This window comes from Antechinus flavipes, chromosome 1, assembly GCF_016432865.1.
Source record: "Antechinus flavipes isolate AdamAnt ecotype Samford, QLD, Australia chromosome 1, AdamAnt_v2, whole genome shotgun sequence".
Classification (NCBI taxonomy): Eukaryota; Metazoa; Chordata; class Mammalia; order Dasyuromorphia; family Dasyuridae; genus Antechinus; species Antechinus flavipes.
The window spans coordinates 650,328,798-650,351,421 of NC_067398.1; the positions used below are offsets into that span (position 1 = coordinate 650,328,798).

The 22,624-nt window shown below is 42.2% G+C and overlaps 1 protein-coding gene across 12 annotated transcripts in view; it reads left to right on the plus strand.

The window, feature by feature from the left end:
- SCRIB (scribble planar cell polarity protein) overlaps positions 1 to 22,624 on the plus strand; it is a 63,863-nt gene that overhangs the window by 21,740 nt on the left and 19,499 nt on the right. For 10 of the 12 annotated variants that reach the window (XM_051971380.1, XM_051971384.1, XM_051971385.1 and 7 more), the window contains exons 15-27: positions 780 to 1,136; positions 2,311 to 2,373; positions 6,953 to 7,042; positions 8,301 to 8,378; positions 13,077 to 13,406; positions 13,814 to 13,894; positions 14,205 to 14,438; positions 15,853 to 15,963; positions 16,371 to 16,547; positions 16,700 to 16,816; positions 17,146 to 17,334; positions 18,836 to 18,946; positions 20,397 to 20,483. In XM_051971380.1, coding sequence (XP_051827340.1) covers positions 780 to 1,136; positions 2,311 to 2,373; positions 6,953 to 7,042; positions 8,301 to 8,378; positions 13,077 to 13,406; positions 13,814 to 13,894; positions 14,205 to 14,438; positions 15,853 to 15,963; positions 16,371 to 16,547; positions 16,700 to 16,816; positions 17,146 to 17,334; positions 18,836 to 18,946; positions 20,397 to 20,483 — 2,025 coding nt within the window. The remainder of the gene's footprint in view (positions 1 to 779; positions 1,137 to 2,310; positions 2,374 to 6,952; positions 7,043 to 8,300; positions 8,379 to 13,076; positions 13,407 to 13,813; positions 13,895 to 14,204; positions 14,439 to 15,852; positions 15,964 to 16,370; positions 16,548 to 16,699; positions 16,817 to 17,145; positions 17,335 to 18,835; positions 18,947 to 20,396; positions 20,484 to 22,624) is intronic. The other 2 variants (XM_051971379.1, XM_051971383.1) reach the window with 2 other exon arrangements.

A 22,624-nucleotide genomic window follows, 5' to 3' on the forward strand; every position in this document is an offset into this window, starting at 1 on the left:
TGGAAATGATGAATAAAAAAACTTTTTAAGTGCTTACCAAATGCTAAACTCTGTGCTTTGCTTTCTCCAAGTGCCTTGGGATAAGAGCTACTTACCTTAGACCTAAGGAAGCTAAGCAATGCCAAGTTCACATGTCTGATTCTTTGTGTCTAGATGAGAAAGTGAGAGCTGAAGAGGGAGCGATAGACAAGAACATGAGGAGGGATTAAGAGGCTGGTGCTCCAGAGAGAACAAAGGGATGAAGTATTGGGGAGGTAGAATAATGGTGCATGTGTTTCCCCTCTCAAGTTTTCCTAGAGCACTCTCCTTTGCAACCTTCTTTGAATTGTACTTGCTTGTGTATATTTTTATATCATCTATTCTACCTCCCCACATTTGTGGAGCTTGGGCTCAAAGGCTATGTCCTTTTTCATCTTTAAAGGTGCTCCTTGTGCCTGTTACAGTGTTTTGCACATTGCAGGTACCTAATAAATGTTTGTTACATTGAACTAGAGGGTAAAAAGAAGTTGGATTTGGGGATTATGGATTCATAATGAAATTGGTGATAAATTCTGGTTTATTAGGGAAAGTATAGATTTGAAAATTTTCAAGAGAAAGGCATAGATTGTGAATTTTTGAAGATATGGAGGAGAGAGAAACGTTTGATGTTTACTTCAAATTCAGCCAGTCCCGTGGCTTCAGAGGGAGTGGTTTCAGTTTGGGTGGGCTCCTCTGGTTGAGAAGGAAGAAAGGCATGTCAGATCCCAGAGTCAGATTTCACTTTTCTGATCATCCTACAGCCCACCGTGCACTTTGCAGAGGACACACTGGTACGGAGTGAAGATGAAGATGAAGCTGAGGAACTGCGGCCCCCACCTGGGGAAAGGCAAAGACTGATCCGGAAAGATACTCCCCATTATAAGAAGCACTTTAAGATCACCAAGCTGCCCAGGCCTGAGGCTGTGGTAGCCTTGCTTCAAGGGCTGTCAGGAGATGGAGATGGGGAGCTAGCCCCAACAGGCTGTAGCAATGGCCCCCATGCTCCACATGAGCAGCTGTCTCTCCCTTGGGGTCAGCATGCTGAAATGAACAAGGAAGAGGACAATGAACCTGATGAAGAGAAGAATGGGGCAGTGACTGCCCCACCTTCTGTCAAGGTAGGGCCCCAAGGGCCTGGGTACCCTTAGGGGGCTTCTAAGGTAGGGAAAGCCCTGGAGAATAGCTACTATGCTGCAGAAAGCCTGAAGGCTGAAAACTTGTCCACACCAAGACTCTTCTTGGGAGGCCTTTCCATCCTAAAGTGGTAGAAAAGAACAACCTGGGTGGGATCTGCCAGCAACGGAGTGCCTCTTTGGTCCCCGGCTAGTTGTACTGCGAATGACGCTATCCTTTGTTCTGATGTTCCTTACTCATCTGTTTGGCGCCAGCTCCAATTTGCTTTTTTCTCCTTGCCTTTCCCATCCTTTGAGATTACCCTCTAAGATGGTGCTGGCAGCTAGTTACTTTTTCTCCCCAAGCCTTCTGTTTTTTGCCTCAGAGGGTGGGATTGGAGATTCTGCCAGTCAATGAACACTTTTAGTGTCCTGCATATGCTTCACATTGTAGCTGTCAGCTGTATGGGAGCAGGGAGGGTCACTTGATATACATTGTCTGTTTGGTCACTTACGGATAAGCAGAGACCCATCCCCATGTCTGTCACTCGTTTAGAGGAAGGCAGAGACATCTATCCTTGTGGGAGCCACTCAGGGCTAATCAGAGAAATTCTTGTGTTGTGTCATTTATCAGACACATTCCTATTTAGATTTTTACTCTATGTTGACTATAGATATACCTGCTCTGGCTACTCAGACTTGCCTGAGATACCATCTTGATAGCCGTGTGTGTGGCTCTGGGTCCCTCGAGCCCTAGACTTAGCACTGTTCTCTCCCTCCACTTGTATTGGCAACACCAGTCCCTATGTTATCAACAGTAATAGGGGTTAGGGGACCCTAACCTTTCCTTCAGGGGGCCTGTTGCTAGGAGATGGGTCTGTGTTTGGATCTCCCCCAAAGAGGATTGACAAAGGAAAGAGCCTGGGGAGCCGGCTCTCCGGTGGAGGAGGGGATTTGAGCCCTCCGGCATTGGTGGCTGCACTTGCACTCTGGCATGGGTGAGCTTGGTGGTTTTCCTTCTCTCCTTTCTGCCTCGTGGAGCTGGTGCTGGAGCAGACGAGGCCCCAGGCAGCGTCTTCAGGAATGACTGTGGGTGTGTGGTGGTGGTGGTGGTGGCGGTGATGGTGCTGGTTTGGGCCCCACTAATCTGCATGCCTCTTTGCTGGTCCTGTCCTAACAGGGGGTGTCGTTTGACCAGGCCAATAACCTGCTGATAGAGCCTGCTCGCATTGAGGAGGAAGAGGTCTGTACTGCACCTGTTGGGCTCATGCACTCACTCATTCTCCCCCGAACTCCTCACACTGCTTATAACTGGCTACCTGGGGTTCCAGCAGGCCTGCCCTGTTTCTGAGCCTACCATGCACAGTGGTCTGTCTTTCCTTACACCATTTTTCTTCCTTTGCAAATGATCCTTTCTCTCCTTGAAAATCTAGAGCCAGCAGCAGCTGTTGCAGAGTTGGTTGTATGTATGTGCTGGGGAGCTACTGGAGGGAGAGAGTATCAGCATCCCTTCACCTGTTTTTCAGGCCATCATTTTTTCTCCAAATTGTTATGGGAATGATTCACTTCAGTCTCTTTTTCCTAGTGTTGGGGTCCAACTTTCCTCCTTGGAGCAGGAATCTCCTTTTCATTTTAATACTATGGCTCTACCAGGAATTTGGCTGCACAGAGTATAGTTTGAGCCCACTAGCCCTCTTCTGAACATTTGTCACAAAAACAAAGTACCCCCACTTCTCCTCCTTGTTCCCTCTTCACCAGGCTGCAGGGGGACTCTCAGAGCCCAAGTAGTTCAATTTGTATCTGAGTGGGAACCCTATCCACAAAATTCCCAATAAGTAGTCATTTGGATTTTGCTTGAAGACCTTTATTAATTGGAAAATTAGTCCCCAAGGCCACTCATTCCTTTTTCAAACCTGTTTGGCATTATTCTACTGTCATAACCTATTCTAGAAAGACAATGGGACCTCATGCAAGCCTTCACTTCTCTCTAGCATTCCTCATCCTTCCTTAAAAGCATTTTCTTTCTTTCTTTCTTTCTTTTTTTTTTTTTTTTTTATCATTGACTTCTTTCTTTTCCTGGCTACTTTCTTTAACCTTGGTTTCAGAAATGCTTCTTTATCCATTCCATCTACGTCTCCTTTACTGGCTCCTCATCTTCCTGAGCCTTTAAGGCAGGTATTCTCATAGGACCTCTTCTTTCTCTCTGCTCTCTCAGTAATCACACTGATTCTCCTGGTTTCAACAACTAATTTTCTGTGAATGACTTCCATATTTTTATCAAGCCCTTACCCCTCTCTCACCTGAACTTCATACTTTCACTTTTAGCTACTTACAAGACATTCTCCCTCCTCCCCCCTCCATGTCCCCACTGTCACTACAAAATTCAGTTTGTCTAAACCAAGGACATTCTTTGCCCCAGATATGCTCCTCCTAATTTCAGTTTCTGTCAGTGGCACCATCATTCATCTAGTGTCACATATTTGAAATTTTGGCATTGTATTTCCTCTGTCTTCATCACTTTTCCTATCCAGATCCCTATCTTTAATAGAACTCACAGTTATAGCACCCTGTATCTTCATGTAGCATTTTGTTTTGTCTCCTCTCTGAGGCATGTAACACATGATATTTTGTGTTATAGTTATCTATATATATATTGTCCAAGACTGATCTCTGAACTCTCTGAGAGCAGGAAAATAACTTGATGCAATCCTATTATTTTCCCTAGTATAGAACACAGTGCTTGGGACATACTAGCCATTTAATAAGTGTTTCCTGAATTGAAGTCACCACTATATTTGCTTAATCAGTCAGTTAGGAAGCAAACATAGTTTGAAATTTCAAGATTTTCTTATACTGCATTAAACTGTGTGCATATTAGAAAATGATAGGTTTTAGTCTTGAATTCTGCTTGATTTGTCTTAATGACCTAGTCAGACATTCAGTGTCATTACACAGAACGTGCTACCAAACTTAATTGAGGAGGTAGAATTTGAGTGTGTGTGTGTGTGTGTGTGTGTGTGTGTGTGTGTGTGTGTGAAATGTCTTTTTTGGAAGTGTGGGACCATAACTGTGTTTTCATCACTATGATGAATGGTGACCAATGCAGCTCTGTACCTGTCCAGTCATAGTTTTTGAAAGGTGTCTGGAGTTACAAGATGAGATAGTCATTTCTAATTATTAGGAGGGCATTTCAAGCATAGGGATTGTTATAAAGTATAGAAGTAATGTTTCCTTGTCACCCTCTTCTGGACTCTTTTTGATCCCTTTCTTCACCATTAGAGTCTTGCTGATCTAATTTCTCTCCTTTATCTAGTCTCTTCTCAAGCTCTTGATCCAGACTGTTTGTCCTAGTCTTCTCTTAGAGTCCCAACCTTAACAGCCAACCCCACATTTGGGTCTAATTCTTAGGGATATTCCTGTACTTCCTTCTCTGAGAGTTGCCCATCTTTATTATACATCCTTACCGGCTTCCTATTTTGTTTAATTCAGAAAATAAACTGGAAGATCAATAAGAAGAGTTAAAAATGGGGGGTTGGGGAGTTTTTCTGTATCTCAGTCCTTTTGTCAGCCTATTGTCTCTAATAATAACACTTCTGAGTCAAGTTTTTAAAATTGAGAGTCATTTTCTCTACTCAGAAGCAGAATGTTAACATGTAGAATAAACAGTAAATTAGGAATGCAAATGTTTCTGTATTCAAATCTATAAAATTGAAGCTATAGATCCCTAACAAGCTAAACAATGTCACTATTCCTCTTTACTATCAATGAAACTACGTTCTTTCTTCTCCACCTCATCCAAATCTCTTTCCATTTCTAATATAATTATTCTTTCTTTCCTCATTACTGTTCTCTGAACTACTATCCCTTATTCCATTAATCCAGGGTTACTCTCTCCTGTCTTCTATCCTTTTCCCTTATCCAGAAACTACTTTTTTGCCTGTGGGATGTTCCTGAGGTCTTGAACAGATTCATCAAAGTCTTTGGTTTTTGTTCTTGTGGGGAGGAAGGGAGTAATTTGGCTTTGTGTTCTCCTGCTAGGCTCTTTGCCCTGTTCTATCCAATACAATATGTGCTATTTTCTAAATTTAATGATGAAGACAAGCTTTTGTCCCATCATCTTGTCTCCTTTTCCTGATCACACTGGATATGCATCTCTTTGGCCCATCAAGGACTTTTTTTTTCCTGCTTTCTTTCCTAAGATCAGTTTGTATTTAGGTCCTTGAAAAATGTCAGCAGGAAATCAGCTTTGTATGTAGAATCTGTTGCATTCATGGCTATGGAGGCTGACTAACAAGAAAACTCAGGACATTACTGTTGGTGTTGGCCTCTCCCCTGTCCGAAACCTCCAATGTGTATTTGACTTTCCATACCACAACAGCTTAAAGGGACAGACTTATTTGATTTGCTCTTTAGTCTCTTCCTTGAGCTTCCTGTTAAGTAACCTTTCTTTCTGTGGGATTTCATCTTTTCCTAAACTCTAGGGCCATTCTGGTTTTCCATGTTTTGAGTCTTAGCTTTCATACTCCCTCACCCCTTATTTGAAGATGATCCTGAGGAGAATTTGAATTTTTGAGCTCCTCTTTGTCTCTTTTTCTGGGTGTGCTCTGTGCATTGTACTTGGCTGAAGAAAGATGAGATATTTCAGAAGGAAAATGAAAATGAGGGGGAAAAAATCTTGGTCCAGCAAGTACAGATAAAGACCAGGAAACAGAGAAAATTTTTGGTTGACTTAATCACCAAAACATATCTGGGAAAGTAAGACTAGGGTATAGAGAATAAGCACAGGTTTATGAACCTTAGCTTCCCAATAAATTTACTTCCCCCTGTTAACTCCTGCACAGTCTCTGAGATGTAAAAATGAGGGATCTTGTACCTAGGAACTTGCTAGAACAAAAGTTGACCTCAGTACTGCCTGAGCATTAGAAGTGGGAGCATTCCATAGCAAAACTACTTTTGTCCACAACTCTTCAGGATTTGGAGTACAGTAATAGTTTTGTAAGCATTTCTAAGAGAAAGGGAACTGTGTGTGTGTGATGCTGATGTGAGGATTTGATTGAGGTGTGCAACCACTCTGCAACAGTCATTTACATTTACTTTAAGCCTAGGAAATGGTCCTGTAAAGATCCCTCTCCCAAGAGATGTCACTTTTCAATGGTCATTTCTAGTTTCTCTGTTCATGCCTCTTTATCTTTACCACTTTTTGATTCTTCCCTAGAAAGTTTCTCTTGCTTGAAAATTCTTAATTCCTAAATCACTATTTCTTCCAATTCTTCTTTGCTGTTGCCCACATCCTCCCCTTGCCTCTCAGATCCTGGGGACTCCTGGAGGCCTCTGTGCTGGTAGTCCTAGGCCCCCAATACTCAGAAGCCTTAGTTCATTGCCCAAAGGAGTTGAGTGGAGAGACCAGGCCTGAACTTCCTCTCCTTCAGCTCCTATATCTGCAGAACTTCCCTTGCTAAAAGGAGGCCAAGGTGAGCCGCTTGGGGGAGGAGGGAGGGGCAGAGGGAGAGTCCAGTCAGGTAAAGGTAGAGAGAAGAGTATGTGTCTAGGGAAGTCATGGTTGGGATAGTAGATGGACAGCATTAATTATAAGATGGTTCATAGGTGTCTGGAGAGGGAGAATATGGTTACTAGACTTATATAGGTCGAGGTCACATATCATCAGGATGCTAATTTTTCCTCACACCTGCCCTGGTAATGCACTGAACATGTCCCATCTCCCATGTGAGACTCTCCTCTACACACACATATATATGTGCCTTGCTTTCCTTCCAGTATCTTTCCCTGCTGTGTATAACCTCTGCCTGTAATTCTGCTTCCAGCTGACACTAACAATCCTGCGGCAGACAGGTGGCCTGGGGATCAGCATCGCAGGGGGGAAGGGCTCCACCCCATACAAGGGAGACGATGAGGTAAGGGAGGCCTGGGCTTTCTGTCTGTGACCCACCTTGGGTTGGGAAGCAGGGCCCCAAAGGCTTCCTCCTTTGACCACCCTCTTGCCTCTCTCTCAGACCTTTTCATCCTGTTGTTCTCTCCGCCCCCACTTCCTCCTGCTAATTCCCTATTCCCTTCTTCCTAATGTTTTCCTTCACCTTTGTATTTATTCACCCCATCCTACAACATTTTGCCATCACTTAATAACTTTAGATTTTCATCTCTAGAACTTGAGACTGGGTTTGTTTGTTTAAGATGTTTTTCTTGTGGCTCAGTTAAGCTGCCATCATTTGGAAGTATGTACCTTAGTTGTATTTATTGCATAGTATATGCTTTTCTGAAATTACATTTTGCAACCACAAACTTTTCATATCATGTAGAGCCACAGCAAATCTCTTCTTTCTCTGAAATGTAATATTTTATTAAAACACTTAAAAACATATCGAATTCGATACTATATTTTAGAACAACTTTTGCCTTTAACTTTTACTTTATGAACTCACTTTGAATCTTGATTTGGCCCACCCAGAGATTGGCCTTATTCCCTTTATCTTTCCCTGGAGTTCTGACCACTCTCATTCAGAGTAAAAGGAAAGCCTTAGTTTTGCCATCTTATACTCAGGATCTACTAAAATGTTCTGAGCAGCTGCCTTTGGGATTCCCAGGAGAATGCTCTTCCTTGAACCCTCTTTTATGATGAAAGAAAATAAAGGAGCAAAGCTGCAGTATCATCTCTGCCAATAGCAACAAAGCTCAGTGATTAGATTCCTTATTCTAGAAAGATTATCAGTTCCTTGGTTCTTCACTTCTCAATTAATATCTCACCTCCAGGCAGTGGCTTTCTATCCTTCTGCCAAGTTTGCTTCTGACAATAGTTTCAGTTCACAACTATTCACATTTAACTTTGCAGAAAAAATGTAAGAAACCCTTAAGACCCATTGCAAATTTGCATTTATCTTATGCAAAAAAAAAGAATTTTTAACATGCTTTTTTAAGGAGGCAAGAGGCTTAAACTGGTTTCATGATATTTCTACTGCCTCCTATTCCTCTTTGGCCGCTCAAGTAAAGGTAGTAGAGGGGCCTAAACAGATAGGATAGAGTGATAATGTGGTGGTGTCATGGTCTCTTTGAAGCCTTTTTCTCTCCTGCTTACATGTAAACTGAGGCGTCACCCTCTTCTCTCTTTAGTTTCTTGAAGATGACCCCATTTTCCAAACCACTTTCTCTTTTCTTCAGGGCATATTCATCTCTCGAGTGTCAGAGGAAGGTCCTGCAGCCCGGGCTGGGGTTCGAGTAGGAGACAAACTACTAGAGGTGAGGGATGGATATATGAAGGGTGAGAATGCGTGTGAGTATGAGTATACATTTCTTTCTAAAGGCATATTACTGGGCATTCCTGCTTGTTCATATGCATGTGTTGTTTTGTCCCTCTCCATTTTTCTATGGGTATGTGTCTCTTTGTGTCTTAATCCATCAAGTCTTGCCTTGAGCATCTCTGATTTTGTTGAAAACAAAAAAGTTTTAAGATAACAAGTCCCTACTCTTGGGGAGTTCCAGATTTGATGAGTTATGACTAAGGCATTACAATAGTTTGTTAATCTGGATACTAACTACAAATGCTCTCAGAGTCTATATAGGGAGCAAGTCTCTTGGGATAAGTGAAGTGAAGGAAGAATTCAAAAGGTATGAACTAGTCCTTTAAAAGCTGACTGACCTATGGATAATAATAGCTGATATTTATGTATAAAAAAGCACATCATTTGATCCTCATCATAACCCTGTGACATAAGATGCTATTTTTATTCACAATTTATAGGTGATGAACTTAGGCTCCAAAGTCATATCACACAGTGATTCTAATGATAGAATTAAAGTCAAAAATATATAAGTTCCAATCCTTGTTCTCTTAGGAGCTGTAGCTATAGACAAGTAATAGATTTCTCTGAGCTCAATTCCTTCATTAGTAAAATAGGAATAAAACCTTTATTGCCTACATTGCAAGATTGTTGAAAGCCTTGAATAAGAACCTAATTGAAGTGCTTTGCCAACTTTAAAATACATCATTGTTGTTATTCAGTGACTTAAGTATTTTTCAAATCTTGAAGGGCAGAAGAAGTGTAATTATTAAGTAATTTTCTTAGGCTCATGCAGATAATCCAGGGACTGTAAGGAGACCATTCTATTCGATAAAAAGAGATGCGAGGTTTAGTAGATTTTTAACTCACTTAGTATCACAAGTGTGATATGGAAGCCAAAAAATGAGTATAATTTAGGCAAAAATGAGTTTAGTTTTGAGGGAGAGCAACATAGAAAGTATGTTGATAAGTTGGAGAAGTGACCAGGAGGATGAAAAGCCATGTCACTAATTTAGGCCTTATTAATAGTGGTGGAAAGAATGGAAGATGTCTAAAATGAAGAAGCAACCTTATAGTTGCTTTTAGGTATCTGAAGGACTGTCAGATGGAAGGAACTGATCTTATTCTACTTGGTCCTAGAGTAGAGAATGAGAAAAATTTTCCAACATTTTGAGCGATTGAAAAATGTAGTGGGCTGGTTTGGGAATTAACAGGTTTCCTGTCACTTTTACAAACAAAAACTGGATGACCATTTATAGGGCATGTCAACTATGTTGTAGTATTTGTTTAGGTACAGTTTGGACTAATTAGGTATCATCTAAGATTCCTTCTAACTTGAAATTCTGTGATTCTGTTTTTATAGCCAGTAGGAATTAAATTCTGTAGCAGGATATTATAATGAAATTAGACTTTAAATAAAATTAATATACCTGTGATCTGTAAGATGAATTGGAGGGGTAGAGATAAATTGAAAGTTGTAGAAGTTATTGAATAATATGGTGGTATGGAGCTGTTTAAGTTCTAGAAATGGGAAGTAATTGATGTAAGAGACATTTTGAAGGGGAAAAAAACGATAGGATTAGAAGTATGTAGGCGATAAAGCCAAAGTTTACTTGAAAATTTCTTGAAGAGTGGTAGTGCCATAAAAGAAATGGAGCAGTTTCCCATTTCTGTCTCTTGATTGCTTCTCTGTCTTCTTTGTTGCTTTCTCATCTTCATTCCATTTTTAAAATTTAAGTAACATCTAATCCACAGATCCCTTCTGCAACATACTTGACAAGTGTTCATCCATGCTTGAAAAGTTTTAGTGAGGGGGAACCTTGTAATTCTCAGGGCAGCCCAATTCAAATCATCAGAAAAAAATTTTTTTTATCAGAGTTGAAATCTGCCCATTCAGCTTTAATCTCTTGTTGCTCATTCCCCATTCTGGGACTTTCTTATCCCTCAAGACCCTGCCCCAGCTCCTTTTCTCACCTTTTTCTACACTCTTCCCTTTAGCAGCCTTTGTTTGTTCTCAGGGATCCATTTGTCATAACTACACAAATTTCTCTCAGATATGTCTGGGAGCTTGATCTTCCATCCCAGCCTCAGATTCAATCAAGTCTCCAAATTCCTATGGGTCATCTAGTCAGTCAACAAACTTATATGTCTATATATGTTTGAGGCACTGCAAATACAGACAACAAAAGCTCAGCACTCCTTATCTAGAAGGAGCTTATATTTCATGGAGAGACGGTATGTGCACATAGGGGAATATAAAAAGTTCAAGATAATTTTGGAGGGTTTAGGGGAACAGGAAAGAGTTCATGTAGCAGTTGGTGTTTGAACTCTATTTTGAGGGAAACTAGGAATGCTTAGAGAATGGCATGAGGCAATATGACTAATATGGAAATATGTTTTACATTATTGCACATATAACCTATATCAAATTATTTATGAAAATATCTTAGAAAATGGGGAGGGAGAAATTTTAGAGTTCAGTATTTTTTTTTAATGAGTATTAAAATGTAAATATATGTGTGTAATTGGAAAAAATAAATATACTATTGAAAAATAATTTTAAGTAAAAAAAAGTGGTGTAAAAAGATAATGCATTACAAGCATAGAGGACAGTCTTTGAAAATGCTCAAAAAAATGAAGGCCAGTTTCATTGGAGAATAGAATATTTGAAAAGAGCAATGTTATCACTACCATCTGGAGATCCCATTATGACCTCAAATCCAAAATCGTTTGTTTTTTTCTTCCTGTCTTTCATTTCCCATAGTAAGCTTTTTTTCTACAACATCCTAGACTGGGTAATTCTTCTTCCTCTTTACCTACCATATAGAAATGGCTCTGCTTTTTTCCTTGCTTCCATTGGAGAGTTCCAGGGCAAACAAGTTCCACAGAAAAATGCAGACTGGTTCGTTTTGTCTCTAAATACCATTAATTTTCTTCAGGGCCCAACTCAGCCTCCTTGTTAGGCCTCTTTTAATTTCTCCAACTACTATTGGGAGAAAAGAGTCTTTTTCTCTTTTGTGTTGTGTCAAGAAAACTTCTTCTGTTACAGAATACAAGTCAGGAAAAGGTTTATGAAAGGCATCAGTTGACATAGAGAGGGGCCAGGGAGCTTCTGTATACAGAACATATTCTTTTTTTTTTTTTTTAAACTGCTCTCGGAAAGGCTTTATTATTATTTTTTTAATTATAGCTTTTTATTGACAGAACATACGCATGGGTACTTTTTCAGCATTGTCCCTTGCACTCACTTCTTTTCCCCTCCTTCCATCTACTCCCTCCCCTAGATGGCAGGAAGTCTCATACATGTTAAACATGTTAAAGTATATCTTAGATAAAATATATGTGTGCAGAACTGAACAATTCTCTTGTTGCACAAGAAAAATTGGATTCAGAAGGTAAAAATAACCTGGGAAGAAAAACAAATAGTCCACACTCATTTCACAGTGTTCTTTTGCTGAGTGTAACTGGTTCTGTTCATTACTGATCAATTGGAACTTAATTTGGATTTTCTCATTGTTGAAGAGAGACACATCCATCAGAATTGATCCTCATATAGTATTGTTGTTGAAGTGTATAATGATCTCCTGCTTCTACTCATTTCACTTAGCATCAGTTCATATAAGTCTCTCCAAGCCTCTCTGTATTCATTCTGCTGATCATTTCTTACAGAACAATATATACCACAATTTACCCAACCATTCTCCAATTGATGGGCATCCATTCAGTTTCTTGCCACTACAGAAAGGGCTGTCATAAACATTTTTGCACATACAGATCCCTTTTCCTCCTTTAAGATCTCTTTGGATATAAGCCCAGTAGTAACACTGCTGGATCAAAGGGTATGCACAGTTTGATAACTTTTGGAGCATAGTTCCAAATTGCTTTTCAGAATGGTTGCATCCGTTCACAGTTCCACCAACAATGTATTAGTGTCCCAGTTTTCCCTCATCCCCTCTGACATTTGCTATTATTTTTTCCTGTCATCCTAGCCAATCTGAGAAGTGTATAGTGGTATTTCAGAGTTGTCTTAATTTGCATTTCTCTGAGCAATAATGACTTGGAACATCTTTTCATATGATTAGAAGTAGTTTCAGTTTCTTCATCTGAAAATTGTCTATTCATATCCTTTGACCATTTATCAACTGGAGAATGGCTTGATTTCTTATAAATTAGAGTCAATTCTCTATATATTTTGGAAATGAGACCTTTATCAGAATACAGGACATATTCTTGAAAGTAGAGTACACAGCTTTCATGATGCTAGGTTTATAGCTGGTCAGCCATTGAGTCACTGGCCTTGGAGGCAGTTTGTGCTATGTCAGGGTAAGGGAAAGAGAAATCTTTGGGCTACTTGGAAAGTGTAATTTTATATTAGCAAAGAGATTACAGAAAGTCATCCCCAGGATAATAGATCATGACCAAATAAGGTTTATACCAGGAATGCAAGGCTGGCTTAATATTAAGGAAACTATTAGCATAATTGATTATAACAATAACCAAACTAAAAAAAAGTCATATGAAAGTGTAATTTCAGTAGAATGGTAGGAGTGGAAGACAAATGCAAAAATTAAAATGTTTCAGTAGAGCAATAAGGATGATAACTGTCACTTTCTGTGTCTGTTGTTTTCTGACTTCCCTTTTTTCCTTCCTCCCACAGGTGAATGGTGTAACTCTACAAGGGGCTGAGCACCACGAGGCAGTAGAGGCACTTCGGGGTGCAGGTGGAGCAGTATTGATGAGAGTATGGCGGGAACGGATGGTGGAGCCAGAGAACGCAATCACAGTCACTCCTTTGCGCCCTGAGGATGATTACAGTCCCCGGGAGAGACGGGGGAGCTCCTTTCGTCTGCCTGAGCCTTCTAGCCCTCCTGGCCCTCCTGGCCCTCCTCGACAACGGCATACAACCTTCCTGGTCAGAAGCGAAAGAGGCCTTGGTTTCAGCATTGCTGGTGGCAAAGGCTCTACACCCTACCGAGCGGGAGATGGGGTGAGGGAATGAGATGAGATGGGAGACTGGGATAAGAGTGAAAAACATGTGCTGGGTGATGAGGAAAGAGGGGGAGGCTGAGAATGGGACTGTCACTTTTCTTATATTCCCATGGAGCCTTAGTGCTGAGTCAGGAGCTGGGAATAGTCCTAGTGACATTGGATCCCACTCCCCACCCCACCCTCAAGGGTATTTTGGGACTGTGATTCAGAGAAAAGACTTTCCCAAAGCTCTTTATTGGGGGAGTCAGCTGGAGAGTCAGGGAGGGAAAGGAGGGGCTGGAATGAATCTGAGGAAGGAAAGGTAAGGCAGAAGATGGCCTCTGAGACTAATTATAATTACACAGTTTTGGGAAAGGAGGGTGTGCGAGCTACAAAGCAGGGCTAACCCTTGTGTCCTCCACCCAGGGAATCTTCATCTCAAGGATTGCTGAAGGTGGGGCTGCCCACCGGGCAGGCACATTGCAGGTTGGGGACCGAGTGATCTCAGTGAGTGGCCAGATCCCAGGGATCTCTTCTTCCCATAAAATTTGCCCAGGGGCACTTGGGCAATCTCTGTCTCTTTGCTTTGGGATTGCTAGATTGTGGGGTAGGGGTGTGGCTGCATTGAAGGGCTGAACCAGCCCAGTTGGGGGGGAGGTCTGTTGGAGCCTCTGGCTGACCAGGGCGGTAAGAGATGGGACTGTCTCTTCAGCGCTGCTTCTGTCTGTTCTGGCCCTTGGACAGGGATATGGGGTCAGGGACAGCTGTCTTTTCTTCTCTGGTCCCTGATCTCTGTTCCTGGGGACACTTCTTCCAGATCAATGGGGTAGACATGACAGAGGCCAGGCATGACCAGGCAGTCGCACTGCTTACTGCTGCCTCCCCTACCATCACGCTGCTGCTGGAACGAGAGGCTGATGGGCCTCTCACCCCTGCCCCGTCACTCAGCTCCCCTCCACCTCCCAGCCCTGTCACACCCATGGCAGTTGGGGAGCCTGGGCCCCCTTCTAACCTCATGGCCACCACTCTAGAAGGACCATATCCTGTGGAGGTGAGGAACCCCGAAACCTCCCCTTTTTTTTGTCCCCCCTGTCCCTACATGTCTTTTATTTCCCCTCCCACCGTCTTATTTTCTAATTTCCTCTGTCTCTCCCTTGCTTAGGGTTTCCCCTTCACCTGCCCCACTAAGAAAGTCCTTTATTCCTTTATCTCCTCTGGATTTTTTTTTTTAAACCTGCTAGGATCATCCCTGTGATATACCCCTTAGACCAGGATTTTGTCTGGGGAGGATTGTAGTCTAGAGAGGCTATGCTTATTCTCACATCCTTACCCAGGTAAAAGATATCATCACACATTTCTTGTTCTGTTTAATAATTAATAGTGACTTGGGGATTTACTTAAAGTTTTTGAATCTCTGTTTTCAAATGGTACTAGTACTCAGCATAATTAGCTCCATACATTTGCTCTCCAGTGTCATGTAGGTCTTATTGTTTGACCTAAAATCCGCCCATCTCACACACAAGGAGGCATGGTCCTAATGTCTGGAATTTGATGGATGAGCTGCTTCTTCCTGGCCTTCAGATTTTTATAGACTTGGACTCACTCTAGCTTTAGGCTTTTACGATTGGAAGGGCTGAGATTCTTTGATCTGTCTTTATATGTTCTTGTCATATCCATTTTTCTTATATCCTACCCACTATTTCCCTCTCTTATGCCTAAATCACTTTAACATTCAGACTATCCCAGACTGACCCCCTATATTTTCCTTGAGCTTTGGAAACCAGACCTACACACAAATCCCTGATGTATGAAGAGCAGATAATATTTCTGTTCCATGTTCCTCCCTTATAGTGGCCAGTATTTTTGATTCAGCAATCCAGTGGGCTGATGATGTTGGTCTTGAGGAAGTAGTCCCAGATTGAGAGTTGGAAGATAGTTTTGAAACTATTAGTTCTGAAGCCTTGAGCAAGTAGCTCATTTCAGACTCCATTTCTATGACCCTTTCCAGCTCACTATAGCTTTATGCAGAAGTTTCCAATGGCTTCTAAGTTCCCCTCTTATAACAAAGAGCATATTCTTTTCATCCCATAGTTGGGATATCTTTACCCTACATTGAATCAAATTGATTTCTTTGCCACTCTGAAGCTCTTTACATTGATGTTTATCTCCACTGGGTTAACATTGCACTTAGAAGAGTTTATTGCCAGCCTTGGAAATTTAATTGTGCTGTCTCTCTTCTAGATTGTTAATATCTTCCCTTACCCAGAGAAAGCTCTAACTCAGTATAGCTGCATCAAGTACTTTATTATTATAAAAGTGCTACAGAGGTATGAGCTTCTATTAAGCCCATGAATCCTACTAATCCTTTGTATTATTTTCTCCAAGACAGTCCCCATCTATGAATAGCCATAGTCTTCCATAACTACCCTATCAAAACTTCTTCCTCACCCCTTCGATATCTCCAGGAAATCTCCCTGGTGAAGGCTGGTGGGCCTCTAGGGCTGAGTATTGTTGGAGGCTCTGACCATTCCAGTCATCCATTTGGGATCCAGGAGCCTGGTGTATTCATCTCTAAGGTAGTGGGACTGGGAGGGTCGGAAAGGGAGTAAGTTGTGTCTATGGGAGGTGGGGTTGTGTCTCTCCCTCCCTCACACTTTCCCATGAGGATCACCCCATGCAACCCATGTAAGCTTGTCAGTGCTCCATATGATGAGAGGGTAGCATTTGCCAATGGTGGACATATATGCCATGAGTAGAGTTGAGGGATGTCTGAATGTGGGATTGCTGTGGAAATAGCGTGTCTAGATCCTGAGGCTAAAGTAAAATAGGTCCAAAAAAGTCATAGACCATTTGATGCTTTATTCAGCCAGGCCTGTGCAAGGAAATGTCCCCTTCCTGGTTTCCCTCATCTAATTCTATCTGGCTGCCCTATCCCATCGGGCTTCCTGTGCTGCCCTGTACCTCTACTGTTGTGTTCCACCAGGTGCTCCCTAGGGGATTGGCTGCTCGAAGTGGGCTGCGTGTGGGGGACCGAATTCTGGCAGTGAACGGGCAAGACGTTCGAGGGGCTACCCATCAGGAAGCTGTGAATGCCCTGCTCAGCCCCAGCCCTGAATTGTGTCTGCTGGTGCGGAGGGATCCCCCCCCACCAGGCATGAAGGTATGCATCTCCAGCCAGGCTCTAGTGGATTAGGGACAGAGGACTGAGCTTGAGAGTAAAAGGGAGATGCGGTGATATGGGAGCTATCTTTAGATGATGCTATCTCCAGATGGTTCTTTTTGGCCCCTTTTTTTCATCCCCTCTGCCTTTAGGAGATCTGCATTGAAAAAGCTCCTGGGGAGAAGCTGGGGATCAGCATACGAGGTGGGGCTAAAGGTCATGCTGGCAACCCCTTTGACCCCACTGATGAAGGTGTCTTCATCTCTAAGGTGAGAGCTCCTGAAACCTAGAGAGATTTTCTATCCAAATAAACATCTCCAAGATCCAAGAAAAACCAAGAGGTTTTTCTGCCTTACTCTTTCCCACCAAACCCTCAAGGAAAGTTCCTCTTCCCCCCCTCAACCAGAGTCTCTTCTTACATTGATAGTTTACTTTTCCTGCCCTGTGCTCCCTAATGTCAGAGCCTGACTCTTCCCCCATGCCATATGCTGTGACGTTTTCCATTGATACGAAACACTTGGCTGTCTGCTGGGTTTTCCCTTCATCTTTCTGATATACCTACTCCAAATCTCACCTTTCCTGTTCCTTTTCTTCTTAGGTGAGCCCAGCAGGGGCTGCCGGGAGGGATGGCCGTCTTCGAGTGGGGATGCGGCTACTGGAAGTAAATCAGCAGAGTCTGTTGGGCTTGACGCACACTGAGGCAGTGCAGCTACTGCGTGGTGTTGGAGATGCTCTCTCAGTGCTTGTCTGTGATGGCTTTGACCCTGTCGCTGCTGCTGCTCTTGAGGTCAGTTACCCAGGCATTGACATGGGAGGGAGATCCTGATCATTTAAACTCTGAGGAACTTCCATTTTCAGTCTGTAAAATGGAAAAGAATACCTCTGGCAGATACTTAGTGACCAAAGCCTCCAACAGGACTGGAAATCCTCAGAGTTAGCTGTCCCAACCTGCTCATGAGAACAGCACAGATCCAGTGTCGCTCCCTCAATATATATTGTATTCCACACTATCAGTCTACAGCCCAAGTGACTGCCACCCCTTGATTCAGATTCTAGTTCACACATCCATTGGGCTTCCAATGATTCCTGATGTGTTAGAATGGGCAAGTTTGGCTGAAATAGACAATGATTTCTAGAAAGGAAGATTAAAGCCAGATTGTGAAAAACTTTAAAATGCCAAGCTGAGGAGTTTGTATTTTATCTAAAAGGGGGGGGAGGGGGATTCCTGATGGTTGAGCCAGGGGGTGTCATGGTCAGGAAGTTTATTTTGGGATCTTGAATTTAAAAAGAAGCCAAGCTGGAAATTAAGCACCTAATTCAGATGACACCCAATCCAGACTCAGTGGAAAGAAGGAGATGGAAGTGAAAGGTATTGGAAAGACTTTGTAACTGCTTTGATATGTAGGGTGACTCTTTTGAAAGAGTTGGGATTTATTCTTGTTTTGGAGTTGTCTGGGCTCAACATTCTTGGGCTGACCTTAGTCTCAGAAAACTATTTCAGTAGCTATAGGAACTTCTCTTCCTGCTGTTAAAGACATTCCTATCATCAGATTCAAATTCAGCACTTTCTAAGCCTCTGCTATCTACAAAGCTCTGTGCCAGACATTCTGGGCTCTAGAGCCTTTTCCTCAGAGAGCCCTTTTTACCTTGTGTACACTTGTAGAAGAAGTAGCTTAATACATCTGCAAGCTACATTGAAGTAGGATAAAGGACAGGCTTCTGAGAAACACCTGGCTTCTGGGGCTCACTCAGCTCCATCACAGTGTGTTCTATAACCTGGACCTACGTAGGTCTCAGTTCCTTCCTCTCTAAAATCAAAGGGTTGGGCCACAAGAAATTAGCCTTAGTTGTGTTAGGACCCCTTGTGTAGTCTGGGGAAACCTGTGGCCCCCTGTTCAGAATTTGGTTTTTAAATGTACAAAGTGGATGTGGAGTCAGGAGAGACCTGAGTCTTAATTGTTATCCACATGAAACTTTGCAAGTCATTAATCCTTCGATCTGCAATTTGGGAATAAGAATTATCTATCTCAGAGAGGAATGTAAGAGGCTGGGTTAACTTTGTTAATCTAATAGTACTACTATTGTATTGAGTTTTTAGTTTTTTTCCTTAAATGAAGCGGAATGTTTTAAGGTATCAAAATTTACCAGGTATTCAATACAACCCCCCTTAAAGTTTACAGACTTGTAGTAGTAACACATCTTTGCAGTAGTATTGACCATGACTTGAGGTCAATTGCAAACCATTCTCTTCTGGAGCTGGGTCCTTAAATTTTTTACTTTTTACTCAGATGTCCCCGGGTGTTATTGCCAACCCCTTCGCTGCTGGTATTGGACGAAAAAACAGCTTGGAGAGTATCTCATCTATCGACCGAGATGTGAGCCCCGAAGACCTGGACAAGGTCAGTCTGCCTTGTAGTCAAGCTTCCCCTAGAGTGCCTTGAGTGGCCCACTTCCTCCCACTGACTGACATGAGTGAGAAGGTTTCCTGATGACTTGGTTGAGTATTGGGTCAGAGTTCTGTGATTATCCATAGGGCTGCTCTCAGGAGACATTGGAAACAGTCTCTTGGAAACTTGGAACCAGTGATAAATAAGCAAGGTAGATTCAGGTAAAATCCTCAGAGCTGTTTGGGAAGGGAACTTCTCCATCCCATTCCCTGCTCTTCTTATTGTCTTCTCATTCAACCTCCTGGCTTCAATGGTCAGTGCTGATTTGGGACATGCTGAGCCACCCAACTGCAAGCTTAGTTCCTCTCCTTTGACCTCTGATTTGTGTCCGTCTGTCCATCTGTTTTTCCCTCTCCTTCTGCCCCCCAATCCTTCTCTCTCCCTCTTCTTCTGTCTCTTGTCTCCTTTCTCTCTGTGTCTATCTCTCCCTCCCTCCTCTCTCTCTCTCTCTCTGTCTCTTTGACACATATGCATGCACAGGAGTTTTGGAAAGGACTAGGAATGTCACTGCCCTTGCTTTTGGCCTCCAGTCTCTTTGCCTTATTCTTCCTTGACTTACACACTTAAATGTAATAAAAAATCTCTGAACCACAAAATTTTTTAGTTGGAAAGGGACCTAAAAGATAGAACATCCAACTCTTAGCTAAAAGGCATTCCTTTGACAACATTTTTGATAAGTGGTCATCTAGCTTCTCTTTAATGACCTCCAGCAATGGAGGAACTAACTGAATATTTGTGATTTCATTTTTGAATAATTCTTAACTGTTCAGAAGTTTTTCCTTATATCAAGTTGAAATCTGTAACTTCTTATTTCCTCTAATTCTTCTGAGGCAAAGTAGAGTAAAAAAATGTTTTGGTAGAGCAATTCCTTTTTTTTTTTTTTTTTTTCCCCTGAGGCAGTTGGGGTTAAGTGACTTGCCCTGGGTCGCACAGCTAGGAAGTGTTAAGTGTCTGAGACTGGATTTGAACTCAGGTCCTTTTGACTTCAGAGCTGGTGTTTTCTCCACTGTGTCACTTAGCTGCCCCACCAGGTAAACTTTTATAGTAAGTCTGGGCATATAAAGCCAGAATTAAATAACCTCTGTTCTCAAGGAGCTTTCCTTCTAGGGAATACAGTATACAAGCATATCTTCTGTTTTACTCTGGATTGCAAGGTTTCTAAGCTCACCGTTCTGGTCTGTCTTATAGTTCTTTCTCATATAGACACATGTATCTTCTCACAGGTATATTTTCTTTTCTTTTTTTTTTTTTTTCCCCCCTTTCCTGAGGCAGTTGGGATAAAGTGACTAGCCCAGGATCACTTAGCTAGGAAGTGTGAAGTGTCTGAGACCAGATTTGAACTCAGGTTCTCCAGACTTCAGAGCTGGTGTCACAAGTATATTTTCTTTGGATTTTCTTGCAGACTCTTAGTCCAGAACCTCTGAGGCTAGATTACCGAACCCTGGCTGCTTTGCCTGGGAGCAGCAGTATCCAGAGGATCAATTCCAGGGTGAGTGATTGCTGTTTCTCTTTGTTTTCTAGTACTATAGCACTTTCTTTCTTTCTCTCTCTCTCTCTCTCATTTTCCTTCTCTCTCTCTCTCTCTCTCTCTCTCTCTCTCTCTCTCTCTCTCTCTCTCATTTTCCCTCTTTCTTCTCCCTCCCCCATCCCTTTCTCTCTCTTTCCTTCTCCTTCTCTTCCTCTTATCTCTCCCTCTGTGCTCCTTCTTTTCTTATTCCTCTTTTTCTCTCCCCCTTTCTCCATCTCTCCTTTTCCCTCTTCTCTGTCCCTGAATTCTACAGTGAGCTGTATAAAGGTGAAGAGGAAGTTTTATAGAGTTTAGGACCAATAATGACAAAGAGTTTGCGAGAATCGAGTAGGAAAGATTTCTAGGTAGAATTGGGCCTTAAAGGCTGGGTAGGATATAGGAAGGCTAGAAGAAGGAAGGATTTACCAAGTTGGAGGAACAGTAGGGGCAGAGATGAGATCAGGAATCCACAGGGCATGTTCAAGAGACAATGAAGACACTGACCATCTGAAACTGAGGATGAGGCAGGGAGGAGAGACTTTCAGAAAAGTAGGTTGGGCCCAGATTGCCAGGATGAGGAAGGATTTGGAGTTGATCTGGAATAGGCAATTGGGAAACCAGTAAAACACTGGGCATATAGAAGACTATTAGTTGATTGATTATAGATACTCCAACCAGACATGGCCTGGTAAGAATAGTATTTTAAAATAGATTGAAAAGGAGACTGGAATTAGGGAATTGGTTAGAAGACTAGTATCATGACTTGATTTAGAGGCACTGATATGAGTTCCCTAAGGTACAGCAATAGTAAATTTGTAATAAGTGCCTGTAGTGTGTGGAACGTTAGACCACACACAGTATGGCCACCCCAGGTGAGATAAGACAGTTCATTTCCCTGGAGGTCTCTTGATAGAGATGGAGTGTGAAAGGATGAAGGCTAGAAATAACTTTGGAGGTCTTGATGACTTATAGAGTAGCATAGAAAGACACCTTCTGTGCTTGGCCCTGGCTCTCCTCACTTGTGGCCATGGGCAGGGCAGGTCCTTGATCTCTGTGAGTTACAGTTTCTTACTCTATAAAATAAGGAAGTTTTAGACTTGATAATTTTTAAGTTCTCGTTCAGCTTTAAAACTGTGATATTAAGGAAAAGTCAAAGAGATCCTGACTCTTAGCCCAGGTAATCCTGCAAGTTGGAAAGAAATTTGACAACCAGGTGAGCCTGAGCAACTAAGCTGTACAGTAACCTTAGCACTTAAAAGAGACGTCAGGGTTACTGATATAAAATGGAGAATTACATACTAAAGGTCTTAAGTTGAGAGCAAGCAGAGGGTTAGTTAGAGACTATTAAGTCCTGGCTATATGTGTTAATCTGACCTAGAGGTTGGGAGGAGGAAAATCTATTAGGAAAAAAAAAGTCAGGAAATCAGAAAACATCAAAGTTAAAGAGAGGTTAAGAAGAAAAGTTTCAAGAAAAGGAAAGGTCAGCAGTATTAAATGTTATAGGGTTTTACCAAAGTCTTCCCATTTTTCCAAATGTGGTTTTTGTACATTAATCTTTCCCTCATCCCTCAATGCTTTCTCTTCCATGTAGGGTCTTTCCCACAGTTCTGTTCCCTCCTCATTTTTTTTCCCTCTCCCCTCCCCTCAGCAGATAAAAATAGCCAGCTGGGTGGGTGTGACCAAGGGCAGGCCAGCAGCTGGGAAGCCCAAGACCCTCAGGAATGTTGAAGGGCTGTGAAAAGGGTGTAGCCCAGGGCAGCTCTAGTCCTGGAGACCAGTGTTCTCCAGAGGAGGTGAGGAGACTACAACTCTGTTGGGGGGCTCTGTGAAGACTTAGTTTGGGGGAGGATTTTGAGAATACCTGTACAGTTGGGTGCAGGGAGGGAGGTTAGTTTAAAGGTGGGTTATAAAAAAAAGATGCATGAAGGAAAGAGGGGAAAATGGGAAGGGTATGGGGGGCATAAGCAAGGTTCCAATGCTTTTAGAATGTAGAATCTAGGGATTTAATTTTGGTACTAACCCCCTCCCATCACTCTTCCTGATCCTATACATTTTCCATTCTCCCCCACATTCCTCTTCCCTTTACCTTTCTGCACTATCCTCAACTCCTTTCTCAGATTCAT